We start from the raw sequence: 13,590 nt of genomic DNA, 5'->3' as shown, positions 1-13,590 counted from the left end.
GTAAAACTTATCAATTAAACATCTGAAGACGCTCATCCGACATTAAATACAGATACGCTAATAATAAAAAAAAATGTAAAAAATAGTAAAAAAGTTTCTGTCTTTTCAAAAATTTATGAAGCCCGTTTTATGAACAAAGGCTGCACAATGTCTTCCCGTACAGATCTCCTCCTCCCACCCGGATCTGGTGAAGACCTTCAGATCATTTGACGTAGATCGCACCGGCTGCGTGCCTCTAGATGCCTTCAAGTCCATCATTAATAACTTTATTTTCCCCTTACCCGACCGAACATTTCACGAGTTAATGAGCAGGTAAGACCCCTGATGGTTTCTCCAGAGTGTCTTAAAGTGTCATGGAAGATGGATTAACCTTTGGTTCCAATTGCATCAAAAATATTCCAATTTATTCAGACCACAAAAAGCCCAACATTTTTACTTATGATGTTTTTTTTACTTTGTTTTTATGGTTTTCTATGCTCTTTGTTATTTCTATGGTGTGAGTAGTTGTTACTTTTCCTTATGACACAGGGGTCAACTGAGGCTATAATTCACGCTGCCCCATATATATCGGGTAAATTCTCATGTTGTGTGCGAATTCCACAAGGAAAATCTGCAACAATTTACAGTACAGTACATGTTAATGGGGTTTTCTATACCCCATCTACATATAGCGGATTTTTTTAAAAAAATCTGCAAGATGTCAAATCTGCGATTTCACCCTTAGCAATTCGTAGGGTGAAACCCACAGCAAATCCATAGCGGAAAAAGTCTGCTGCGTGCAAAGTCAAAATACAATAAAATCCCTTCAATCCGGTATCTGATAATTAAGAAAATCTGATAATCCGGCACCTGTTAGGGTAGGGAATTGCAGTGTATTTTGGTATTTTACAAGACTAGAAGTAGAAGACTGAGCAGAGAGGAGCAATTATACGATTCCACTAATTAAAAAACAAAGTAAGACGACGTCCAGTTACAAATCCATGACGATTCCAAAGCCAAAATCCGCAATTGTTACACGCCGATGTTACCGCAAATTGTGCTGTGGAATCACTGTGATTTTCGCTCCAAAATCGGGGTCTTTTCCGCAACAATAAATCCGAAACAAGCTCATAGAACTGTTCGGAATTGTATGAATGGGGTTTTGAAAATCTTATCGACATGTATTGTACTGTACATTGCCACAGATTTGCTGTGCAGAATTTGCAGGCAAATCCGCCACATCTGAACATGGCGTAAAGCAACCCTCCGGTTCAGGACAAAAATATAAATGTAGTTGGGTATATGGTGCCCTTCAGTTGTGCCCATCGGCCGTGGATCTGCTGTTTTAGGGTTCCTTCTGTTTTCTGAGTCTAAAGCACTCCCGCTGTTCAAGGATTGGACAGAACTGCTCACGTGAGCAGCATTGGCCAATCCAAGAACAGTGGGAGTGTCTCAGACTCGTTGTCTAAGAAGCACTGGGGCCATTTTAGGACAGCAGAGAGGGGACTCTAAAACGTATACGCGGCAGATTGCCACAGCTGGAGGGCACCAGGTAGTATTACCCCATATACCCCATCACATTTAAAATGATGTCCCAGGACCGAAGGATCGCTTTAATATTAGCAGATTTTGTGTTAACACATTATGGGAGGTTTTTTTCCTTGAAGATTTCTTTCCCTTTCAAGTAAGTTTAATTTTTTTTTTAATTTTGAACAGCAGACCCCCTCTATTAACTCTGAATTCCCTAATAGAGTATATGAAAAATGTTTCCTAAACTGGACACCCCTTTAATAAATCTCCCTCACTGTGTTATACCTAATGTAGGGCCTTGATATACAGAACACCAAAGGAGAGAATCGGTGTCATGCTCCGCCCCCTCTGGCCCTGTACTAGTCATAACAGTGTATCAGGAAGGTTCCTTTAAGTAATTACTTGTGTGAATAATGTGAAATAATAATCAGCCATTGAAATGGTTAAAAGAAACCATCCATCCTGCAGACAGACTCCTATTATTCAGCTGCTTTTCCATAAACTAGTAGATTAGTGTTTAAAAGGAAGGCAAATGAAGGTGTTCCAGATTTCGTAACCTACATTAATTTACTGGTAGAAGCACAATACCTCAGAAAATAGGAACCGCGGATGAGCAGTACATCTATAATGAGAACGTTATGCCGAATTTCCAGCCATTCCAGTGTAGCATAATAAAGCCCTTATTTTATATCAATCCAGTTGGTGCTCTCTGTATAGTGTGTATTGTATATACTGTATCTACTGCACCATCACCACTGTGTAACGTATTGCTTTCCTGTGACTATGTCCAAAGTCATTGTCTAGTATAGGGGTGTTCCGGGAGTGAAACATTAGTTAGGATAGGCCGTCAATGTTTATATAGTGGGATTCCGACCCCTGGACTCCTGCCGATGAGCAGAATGAAAGAAACCCATTCATTGTTTATATCAGCACAGCAGTTTGACCGTGGACATGCGCCATCCATTCCCCCCACGTTGTCCGTAAAATAAAAACAAAACCACATACTCCCCACACCGCTCCTCTTCTCGCCTCCGGGTCCCTTCAACCTTCTGGCACGGCTCATACAAGGTCCTGTCGCAGAGCAGCATAAGAAACTTACATGCGACGCATCACTTCGTCATCAGTGCTGACTCGCATACAACTATGTGTGAGCCGCGCTGTAAGGATGAGGGGACTTGGAGGGGAGAAAAGGTGAAGTCAGTATAATTTTTTTCATTTAATGTGCAATGGGGGCTGGCAGTCTGGTCATGGGGGGGGGGGCAAGGTACGCCCCCTTAGAGTGAAATCTACCCCAGCTAGAAGCTGGCATAGATCACCAGTATAATTTATAATACAGTTTTCTGGCGTAAATTATAATAAATTTGTCAGGCTCTTTTTTGACTTTTCAACTCCAAAAAACTGATAAATTACCCCATAGAGTTAAAAAATTAAATTCTGACTTCCTACAACCACCACTAGGGGGAGCTTGCGAGCTTACTGCATACTGTTCATACATTGATCTCAATAATAATTTGATTTCCCTGTACCCCTGCAAGTTTACGATCAGAATCACTTGTAAAATGAACTTTTCCAAATCTAGATATATGAAGGAATTGCTAATTTCTGATGGCACACTTCTGTCCCAGTAGAAGCAATCTATTACTGACCAAGGACATAAATGACTAACAATAGCCCCCGTCCAGCCTGCGGCATTCAGTCTCTAATAAACAGAATAGAGGCTTAAATTTAGTTAATTTGCACGTTATTAAGAAAGTAATTATAAGGACTCGCTGCCAGCTGCAGTAATACCTGGATCTAGATGAGTATTACTCTCCTTTATTATAATTAATATGATGAATATCAAATTTCTGGAATTATTTAGTCTCTGTGTTGTGTGGGATTGTACAACATGACATCAAAGACAGCAGAGCACGTTTATCAGTAATGTTATAGGAATAGGATGAGACATTTCTTAAAAAGTCCCATTGCTTGTGACGAATGTCTGTAATGCTAAAGGCACGATCTCTCCCTGGGCCTGGGCTGCCTCGTCTAACGAGCTCCACAATCCTGTCTTTTAGAATTTGGTAAATGTGTCGTACATCATTGCCGCACCCCAGTACAAGCCACAGACCGACAAAATTTAGATGTATCGTAAAGCATACCTAACTGTTCAAGTGACTTTTCAGAATAAGCTGTCATGTGTGTACATGAGGTATAACACTATTTCTGGCCATTATATGAGTTTTCCCCTCTGCAGACTCTATCTCTAATTCTCAGTTGTCTCTGAGCTATTGGACGGAGTCTAAGTGCTGTCATGTCTTCTATACACTGCACACAGAGAAGAGGAGAATCTTGCTCTTCTATCTCTATCACATATATAGAAGTTGCAGCAACATGGAGGAGTTTATACAGCAGTAATGAGCAGTGTAGCTGAGAATCCAGTACTGGGGTGAAATATAATACTTACCAGGAAGCTGCATATTTTTTGTGCCATTTGGGATAGTAGTAGAGCGGACCAGTACCTATTTTAATGGCAGCAGAGTATGATGACAGATCTGTCCCATTTACAGAATCTTATTGTCCTATTGAAATAATTTTAGTCTTATATTAAGGTTCGGTATTAAGATTCAATAAACAACACAAAACTGAACAATTATATCAAGAATAATAAATTGACAAAGAGAAATATATTTAGCATTTTATATTATTCTTTTTATTATACTGGACATTATTTTTCTTTTTTTTTTTTTTTTTATGCCTTGATTTGTAAGTGTTAAAAAATATAAAAGAAAAAAAAAAAGTGCATTGCCTTATTGGGACACAGCTAGTTGGCCTAGGGGGGGGGGGGGGGTCCATCATGGCAATGGCCCCAGGTTTGGGCGTGGAATATAATAAAGTTATCACTTTGCATGGAAGAGGAGAGCAGGTTCAGGTTGATAATTGGGCCACCAAAGTACAAACACATGTATGCACACAGGAATTTGCATGTATAACTTTGTGAGGGAGGGGCATCAAACTGAGCTTTTTTTTTTTTAGTCGTTCTAATAGTGGATCCTAATCAGAGGAGAAGTATAAAGGAAGTTTTAGACTGAATTCTGGTTTTAGAAAATAAATCAAATAATTGAAAACTGCTCTTTGTGGGCAAGGCTTACCAAAAATGGCAGAAAATTATGGTCGGTTCGTAATGCTCCACAAGGGAAGAGCTCCACAAAAAAATAACATAATTTTTATGGTTTATTGATTGTAGGTTCAATCTCAGAACTACCGACACGATTTCTTGGGAGGATTTTCTACAAAAGTTCCGAAGACCCGCGGGTATTGAAAATGGACAAACTCTGCCGATGAAATCAAGTCACAGGTGTTGAATCCTCTCACCCTATATTTATCCAGTTATTTTTTTATAAAACTCCAAAGATTAGGCATTCAATGTAAAACATTTGTAGAAACAGGTGGAGAAGTGAGAGGATAGAGCAGGGGCTATATATTTCTATGCAGCCCGGGTGACTCTGTGACCAAATAATAGCTCCATAACTGCTTAAAATGGCAATCTTCTGACAAGTCCTATGGATAAATGAATTCATCACTGGTTTTCAGAACAAAGGGACTGTGGTACTTCCTTCTTGACCCCAATTTTGAGACTTTAAGCAACTTAATAAAAAACAAAAAGTGTAATGACGTTTCTCCAAGTTTGAAGTTTCTTACTTTTGCCCAGTACTGATGAGCTGGATGGTTTCTTTACCTTGTGCCAGTGGTGCGACTATGATAGAGGCATTTTATGGACTGGCTGTGTAACAAAGCATATCCTCACCAGCCCTAATGATCTGCTGTGTTGAAGGCGGTGTTAGGTTTGAGTTTGGTGGTCTTCAGCCAGGAGGCCTCAGATATATTCGTATAGAAAGATTAGGAAGGTACAAACTGATTACGGATTGAAGATTCTTGATCTCTGAATGCTTTGTAGATGAGAATCAGATTGATTTAATACACTTAGGATGTTCTGACCTAGGATCACAGCTAGGGGGCGTGCTACCATTTTATGTCCCAGGGGCGGGGGGGGGGGTTAACAATCCGCTTGTCTTGGCAAGGGTATTTAGATACAGGGCTAGGTCAGTAAACTTAAAGGGGTTGTCCCGAGATTAAGTCTTTTCCCCTAATCACAGCATAGATGATAGCATGCTGATCGGCGTGGGTCTGACCACTGGGACCCCCACCGATCACGAGAATGGAGAGTCTCATTCCTCCGAATCAATGAAGTGGCAGGTCGAGCATGCGCCCTGCTGCTCCATTCATTCTCTATGATACTGCTGGAGGTAACTAAGCACTGTAGTCGGCCATCTCTGGCAGCCTTATAGACCGTGAATGGAGCGGGAGTGCGCATGCTCGACCTGCCGCTTCATTTGTTCAAAGGAATGGGACTCCCGTTCTCGTGATCGGTGGGTGTCCCAGCGGTCAGAACCCCACCGATCAGCATGTTATCTCCTATCCTGTGGTTAGGGTTTAACCTTTAATCTTGGGACAACCCCATTAACCTTTGCCCTGGGTGATGGGAAGTCCAGCCACGACTCAGTGCTGAGCTGCAGTAAATTGGTTGTGGTAAGCTGCGGTCCGGATGAATATTGTCATCTTATGTTTGATAAATTGAAAGTTGTTCCATTGGTTATGAACTTAATTTTATATCTTAGGGTCAATTCTGTAAAAACCAAAGACCTGCATTTTTCAAATGATCACATCCTTCAGAAACTTCACCAGCACTTCCAAGAGGCTTATCCCTCCTTAAAACAGGCCTTTCTGGTACTTGATGAGGTAAGTGGGTATAATAAATGGTAACTACCTATCGTATTGTTGGTTTAGGATAAAGGTGGTCACCAGGATTGCGATGCTTCCCTTATGGACTTCGTTCCAGTCGGTCCACTCTCTCCTATTGTCCATGACCTTGTCCAGCACCATGTAACCGTTCTTCCATAACATGACCACGCAGGTAGAGTGGCATTCTGGATGACTAAGATTTCTTCTTCTTGCTTTACTTTAACCCTCTAATGACTATAGTCTTCTGGGCCAGACACTTTATAGCGATATTTGGCTCGTAACTTAATGGCCCTAACGTATAAATTTATTGGTCTATTAAAGTGATTTAGCATCGTTTCTTTGTGACAGGGCTCGGCGATCATGATTAATTCAACATGTAACCTTGATTACAATTAATAAACTATTATTAGGCCACACCTCTATCTGCATGACACGCCCCTATTTGCATGCCATGCCGTTGAATTAATATAGATCCCCTGAGCCTGCTGTATACTACTGTATATAATATACCCCCTGACACTATAACTATATAATATACCCCCACACTATATAATATACCCCCACACATTATAGTGCCCCCACAGTTACCCCATGCAGTATAAAGCCCCCCATTCAATATAATGCCCCACATACAGCCCCAATAGTGCCTAATAAAAATAATAAAATACATTCCCCGTTCCAATGACCAGTGTAGGAGATCCCTCTGCTCCACCAGTCTGTGGCTCGGCGCTTTTTTTTTTTTTTTTCAGATTCCGCTGGACTTCTGCCATGTACCGGCTTTTCAGGCATCCTATTGGTCCACGGTGTCCTCAATGCCTGCCATATTTATTTTTTCGCCTCAATGCCCGCCCCATTTACTTCTTGTTTAGTCTTAATGCCCACGCGCCACGGCGAGCGGACAGTGCCTGCCCCAATGGTATATACACAGATGATGGGGGTTATATACAGGGTTGATGTGGGGGTTATATACAGGGAATAGGCCTATGGGGGACATCCACATTTTATATTTTTACTTTTCAGTTTGAACTGTAACTGAAGCATCCATAGGTACTGCCCCTGGGGTAAAAGCTGTCATTGGTAGAGCTGATCTGGGTCTGCCAAGACCCAGCAGCTCTCCCTTACTTGGGGGGCACCTGGTGATCACTGGGTCCAATAGAGGCAGCAGCATTGCCACTGTCTCTATTCACTGTTCAGCGCTCATTGAGGGCTGTGTAAACTAAAATAGAGAAGACCTAAATGGTTAAAAAATGCTTCTCTCCTCTCCTCAAAATCCTTTGCTGTCTATGACAGCTGAGTTCCTGACCTGCTCCTGCTAGATCGCTGGAGCTTTAAACCCACGCCGTACGTTTACAGTGGCACAAGTTTAAAAGTCCAGGACCACTCGGTGTACATTTACAGCACCATAAAAAGGTTAACATGGGGGAACCCTGGAAAATGTTTTTACTCCCGGAGGTTCTTGCTTCCATTTGTACCTGGTCTAGGACAGGTAAAGCACTCGATATTCCAGTGCTTCTCAGTAAGACGTGACTCGGAAGGTAGTTTTGACATCATATGCTGCACGGTCCTTTCTCTAGTTACTCCAATCTCTGGATTAGCAGCATAATAAACTCCTTTTGTGCTTATTTTAATGTTCTACCGGGTTCAAGAGACAAAGACTAGACACCAGGGAACCGTGGTTGGGAAACCATGCCCGTAAAGTGATTGTTTAGGATCAGAATAACATGGCTGGTTTCTTACAAAAACAGTCCACAGGTTGTGTCTGCTATTGCAGCTCCGCTCTATTCACTTTAATGGAGATGAGCTGCAATACCGAACCAAGCCCATGGATAGGTGTGGCGCTGTTTCTGGAAGGAAGCAGCCATGTTTTTCTAATCCTTAACAAGCCCCTTTAATGCCCATCTTGCCCATCTTTTCCTCCCTATAGAACCTAGTGAAAGTGCCTGCCACTAGCATGTCATCTAAATGTGACTCAGCAGATCATGGAGTTCTAGTAGAGTCACCGGAGTGCCACAGCCTGCGTTGCTAAGCAACGGCCCAAATATATTTGTACTGCTGCTTAGCAACCAGTAGGGTAAAATAACTACTCATTAGGGTTTCTAAAGAGTAATTACAATGGGAAACTCTAGTTTTTGCTGGAGCTTCCCTTTAAGCCCTCCAATGTTTTAGTTTGGTGTTGAATCAGCCCTCGAATGTGCCCCTTCCTTTTACCTGAATATACGTCCTAGGGAAATTTGACATCCATCTTGCCCGCTTGATTTAATGACATAGTCTAATAGTATTCAACTGAGCACCTGGGATGTGCGGGGCGTCCCATTTCCATAGCAATCTTCTATTGTCGGACTGATTGTATTACCTGTCATGATTTACTAACATTTCGTATTTCTGTGTCTCCCAAAGGGGCATAACGGGAGAGTCAGCAGGAAGGAGCTGCGCCGCATCGTCGACTGCATGATGTTCCGAATCACAGACGAGCAGTTCAAGGAGTTAATGATCATCCTTGACCCAGAACACACCGGATTCATCAGTTACCACCAGTTCCTGGACTTGTTTGAGGAGAAGGAATCTGTGGTACGTGCCCATTAGCCGCTGAAAGCTGTTTTCATTCTTTTCTCGCTCGTTCTGCGCTCTGAGATTTTAGCCGAGCTAACATAACGATGTGAAGGGATGAATGCTGGAGCCCGTGTGTGAGGCACCAGCCTAATGAGCACCGTACATTAACACTACAGAGAGCAGCGGCAGAAACTTCTATACCAGGATGATTGCTGCCCACTGCTGGGAGTGGGAACATTACAAATAATTATCAATTATTACACATTTGGGATGCACAGGAGTGATGGCTGCCTAATAGTTTAACAAATGTTATCGGCAGACTCCAAAGCCCAAAAATTGAACGTTTGCATAATAATATCAGGAAGGGAGAACAGACTTTACTAATGAGGAGGTATAAATGACATCTCCAGCCAAAGGCAAAACTAGAAATGTTATCTATCGTGTGTAATCATTAAAACGGGAGCTTTAAAGGGGTTGTAGAATTTTTTTACAAACCGCTTACAATGGTCTAAAATAACAAAAAGAATAATACTCGCCTTACCCTTCCCCTGACGCTCCAGTGCCGACCCTTCCAGGTTCCCCACCGCTCTCTGTTTATCCGGCTCCAGTGAGGACGTGTCTACACAACATGTGACCGCTGCAGCCAATCATTGACTGTAGCGGTGACGCGTTGACACCAATGAGGTCAGCGCTGTGGCCAGTGATTGGCTGCAGTGGTCACTTGTCGACACATTGGAACGGGAACGGCAGGGGATTACTCATTTTATTATTTTAGACCATTCTAAGCTGTTTGTAAAAAAATTTCATCTTTATCAGGCCTCTTATTATTTATTTATTTCAGTTACTTATATAGCGACCAACATATTACGCAGCGCTGTACAGAGGTCCTTACTTACTGTCCCCATTGGGGCTCACAATCTAAATTCCCTATTGGTATGTTTTCGGGGTGTGGGAGGAAAATGGGAGTACCCGGAAGAAACCCACGCAAACACGGGGAGAACATACAAACTCCATGCAGATGTTGTCCTTGGTTGGATGTGAACCCAGGACCCCAGCGCTGCCAGGCAATAGTGCTAACCACTGAGCCACCGTGCTGCCCTTACCGACGTGTACAGAGTCTTAATATGGTGCCTATAGACGTCTATGGGGCGTGGTGTACCTCTGTATATGACTGATTTTAAGTGGAGGCATAGAGAGATTTTTCTGTCGGAGCTCGTATGAATCTGACAAAACAAATAGTCATGTTCAATCGGACACCCTATATTGGCGCTATTCTCCCCTAGAGGACAATACATTAGTGCAGGGAGTGGACGGAGCCACGGGGACTCTCTATGCCTCCGTACAGTCTGCTGGGTGCATGAGGACTGAGAAAATATTTAAAGATGTGTCCTATGTATGAACCACTGACATAAGAGGCAGAAGAAGTCAATCCCATGGACGTTGAATAGAGCAGTGGATGCATTCTTGACCTCCTCACCGTGGCGGTTGTAGTGAGGAGAAACGGGGAGGAAGTTCGGACCCCCATTCTCACTGCCCCCAGCGACACTTATCGCCTAACCCGTGGACAAGAAGTGCTTAAATCATATACAGGAAAGGATGGGGAGGCAGTACTACATATGACTGCATCATGTTTAGGAAGAGAGAGGGAGGCAGTACTATCTGTGCCTACATCGTTTATAGGAAGAGACCGATAGTATCTGGATCTTTATCATGTTCAGGTATAGATGGGTTCAGTATTATCTGTGCCTAAATGTACAAGAAGGGGTGGGGAGGCAGTACTACATAGGACGGCGTCATTTTTAGGAAGAGGCAGTACTATCTGTGCCTACATCATTTACAGGAAGAGACAGATACTATCTGGATCCACTACATGCTCAGGTATAGATGGGTTCAGTATTATCAGGGCCTCCATGTACAAGGAGAGGTGGGAAGGCAGTACTATCTGTACCTGCATCATTTTATAGCTAATAGGTTATACTAGACTTTCCTCTTAGAAAGGTGACCACCACTTGGCGCTGAAACCTAAGCTCAGAGATTGTGGTCACCTTATTGTCACATGGTCTGTTGTGCTTCTAGCAATTGTAAGCGCATATTTCTAATAAAATAATAATATAATATGGAAATAATGGAAAAGTTACATGTGGAATATCATGTATAGAAAATATTTTGCGTGCATTTAATTTTTTACATGTCTGGTTTTTTTGTTTTTGTTTTAATCAGACAGGTCACAAATGGTTAAATAACAAAAGGCAGCAAGCAAAGGAGGCACCAGTTGTGCTGTCTATGGATGCAGTAAGTATATAGAAATACTATTCCGCAAGCAATAATTACATAGATACTACAAATTTTACAAATGTGCAAAACATCAGTTTATGGTAAAGGTGTCTGTTTCTGTCTGGCCACCAGGGGCATAGCTAGGAGGAGCTGGCGAAGCATTGCCAGGGGGCACCAACAAGCCACTCTGCCTTAGCCGGGGTATGCGGATACAACATATGGCAGAGAACTGAATCATAGCCCCAGGGGAGGGCCTAACTAGGAGTCCGAGGCTGCATACCATTTGTTCCAAAAGTCTGTATGGTGCTAAATACGCCGTTTTTTTTTCAACTTCGATGACAATTATGACTCGTAAAACAAAAAGTTAGAGTAGCAAAGAAAAACCCTGTGACATGAACCAACACTAGGTATAACCGTGTATGCGTTTTACTTGGAGGAAGATGTCTATTTTAGTAAACACTTGTTGGAGAATTTTTTCGTAAGAACTGCGTAGTGCAGTTCCTCTGTTATTCATCATGGAAATGTATGAATTAGTTGACTACTGAGTGTTATCGCTCCTCTTGTCTATGCAGTGTGTCCCTACACAGACCGTGACTATCAGACCTGGTAGGAAAGTGTCAGAGTGTGTCGGGAGATGCTACCTTGACAAGGAGAATGGTAATACCCAATAGTTAATCTATTCCAGGAGGTATAATAGAGGAATTCAAAGTTCTTAGAAAAGATGTTCCGGAATTGTTATCTCATGGGGAATACAAGTATTTTCTGAAACAGACATGGCAGGAGAGGGGTAGGTCCTCTTTACGTAAACTTTTGCTTAAAGGGACCCTTCATCTGGAAATGGCTGAATAGCTTTTGTTACAACTTGATGGAATAAGACGCCTCGAGGCGTATATGTGGTAATGTGATTTGCAGATTATGATACAATGAAGAATTTTATCCTTTTTTTCCTATAGAATTTTTTTTCTGTGTATTGGGTGAGGAGAGTAAACTGTTAATACGCCATCATCCAATATGAGACACTAAATTTCAGTGGATTTTATGCATTTGCAAAGCAATTCACATACTTTTGAATGTAAAAGTTGGGACCGGCTGGCTGATTAAATTAATTCTTATTTAATAGCTTGGATCTCGTCTGGCTGCCTTGCCGATGGTAGTAAACAGCGCTGCAATGTTGTTAAAAAATACAGCTACATTGTAGAGCAATTTACATATAAACTTCTTTCTAATCTGCGTGTCAACAATTAACACTTTGCAGTTCAGAATATCGGTGTCGCCTCAATTTGCAGGAACATAGTCCATAAAAGTTGGGCACAGTGTGATCTACAAGGGCGCCTTGCCTTTTTAATTTTTTTGCACTTTGCTCTATTTACACAGCCCCCTAACTCTTTCTGAACTGTCTACAATGTTCCCTTTCTTATTTTCAGCATGAAGACTGCTTATCTTGGCTCAGGCAGCACGACATTCTATCAGTAATAAGAGTTGGTTTTACTGTACACTGTAAAATGAGATCTCCCTTCTTATGTTATCAATCTAGAGTGTAGCCTCTTGTCCTGACATGTAGTGGCCAATGTGAAAACTGCAATATTTTTCACATGAATAGAAATAGAAAAATACATAGCCAATAAAAACCTCCCACAAATTATTGACTTGAAAATGTTACTTTCTAATGATATTGTGTGTTTAATATTATTATATTATTTGATAATATTGTGTTGTTATTTAGTTATATATTTTATAATATTTAAAGCAAAACAAAAACATAGTCCCTATTACATTTTCAATACTAAAAATTTAAGATACTATTAAAGTACAGAGAATTTGCCCCTAAATGGAAAAAAAAAATCACCATCCTTTAAATATGATTATGTATAAGATGACCATAAATGGTTATATTTGCTCTCTGCGACACTGTTTGAATGAGTGCCTCAGAATGACAGGGCAATTCGCACTATGTGTGCCCACACGTTCTCTTTGGAAGAACTTTGAAAATGGTTAAAGTACCCCCTAATTCCAGTTCTCTGTGCACCCGCTGGTTTAACCCCTAATGGAAATCTTATGGATGCCCTTATTTATAAGGGTAGTCCACTTTGGACAATCCCCACTTGATAGAAATGTCAATAAGCTGATCACAAAGTTTCCTCCCGCTGGGACCACCAACAGTGATCAGCTGTGATCTGTGGGGAAACCTAGTAGTAAGTATTCAGTTTCCCTGCAGCGCCACCACAGGGGAAATTAAGTATTACACAGTCCATTCATATCAATGTGTTGTCTGTGTAATACAGGACAGGTCCTCCAGAGCGAGAGATGCTCTTTGTAGACGTTGTTCACTCTGGCCAAGGGATGAGGATCCTAAACAGAAGAGCCCTCTCTATTAACGCAGAATACAAAAAGCTGCTAATCTCATTGGTGCTCTCTGCTTGTGCTCTGCAGTCTTCTGCTACTGGTTTTGTGAAATTTCCACGTTACCTTGCAGTT

General features: G+C 41.7%; 1 protein-coding gene across 4 annotated transcripts in view; it reads left to right on the top strand.

The window, feature by feature from the left end:
* EFCAB6 (EF-hand calcium binding domain 6) overlaps positions 1-13,590 on the top strand; it is an 87,942-nt gene that overhangs the window by 33,224 nt on the left and 41,128 nt on the right. For all 4 annotated transcript variants that reach the window (XM_075855992.1, XM_075855991.1, XM_075855990.1 and 1 more), the window contains exons 9-13: positions 164-312; positions 4,736-4,846; positions 6,168-6,288; positions 8,689-8,859; positions 11,062-11,133. In XM_075855992.1, the coding sequence (XP_075712107.1) occupies positions 164-312; positions 4,736-4,846; positions 6,168-6,288; positions 8,689-8,859; positions 11,062-11,133 (624 nt within the window). The remainder of the gene's footprint in view (positions 1-163; positions 313-4,735; positions 4,847-6,167; positions 6,289-8,688; positions 8,860-11,061; positions 11,134-13,590) is intronic.

The sequence above is a fragment of the Rhinoderma darwinii genome, chromosome 3, assembly GCF_050947455.1.
Source record: "Rhinoderma darwinii isolate aRhiDar2 chromosome 3, aRhiDar2.hap1, whole genome shotgun sequence".
NCBI lineage: Eukaryota > Metazoa > Chordata > Amphibia > Anura > Rhinodermatidae > Rhinoderma > Rhinoderma darwinii.
Note: the sequence above shows the minus strand (reverse complement) of the source record. Positions and strands in the feature narration are given on the sequence as shown.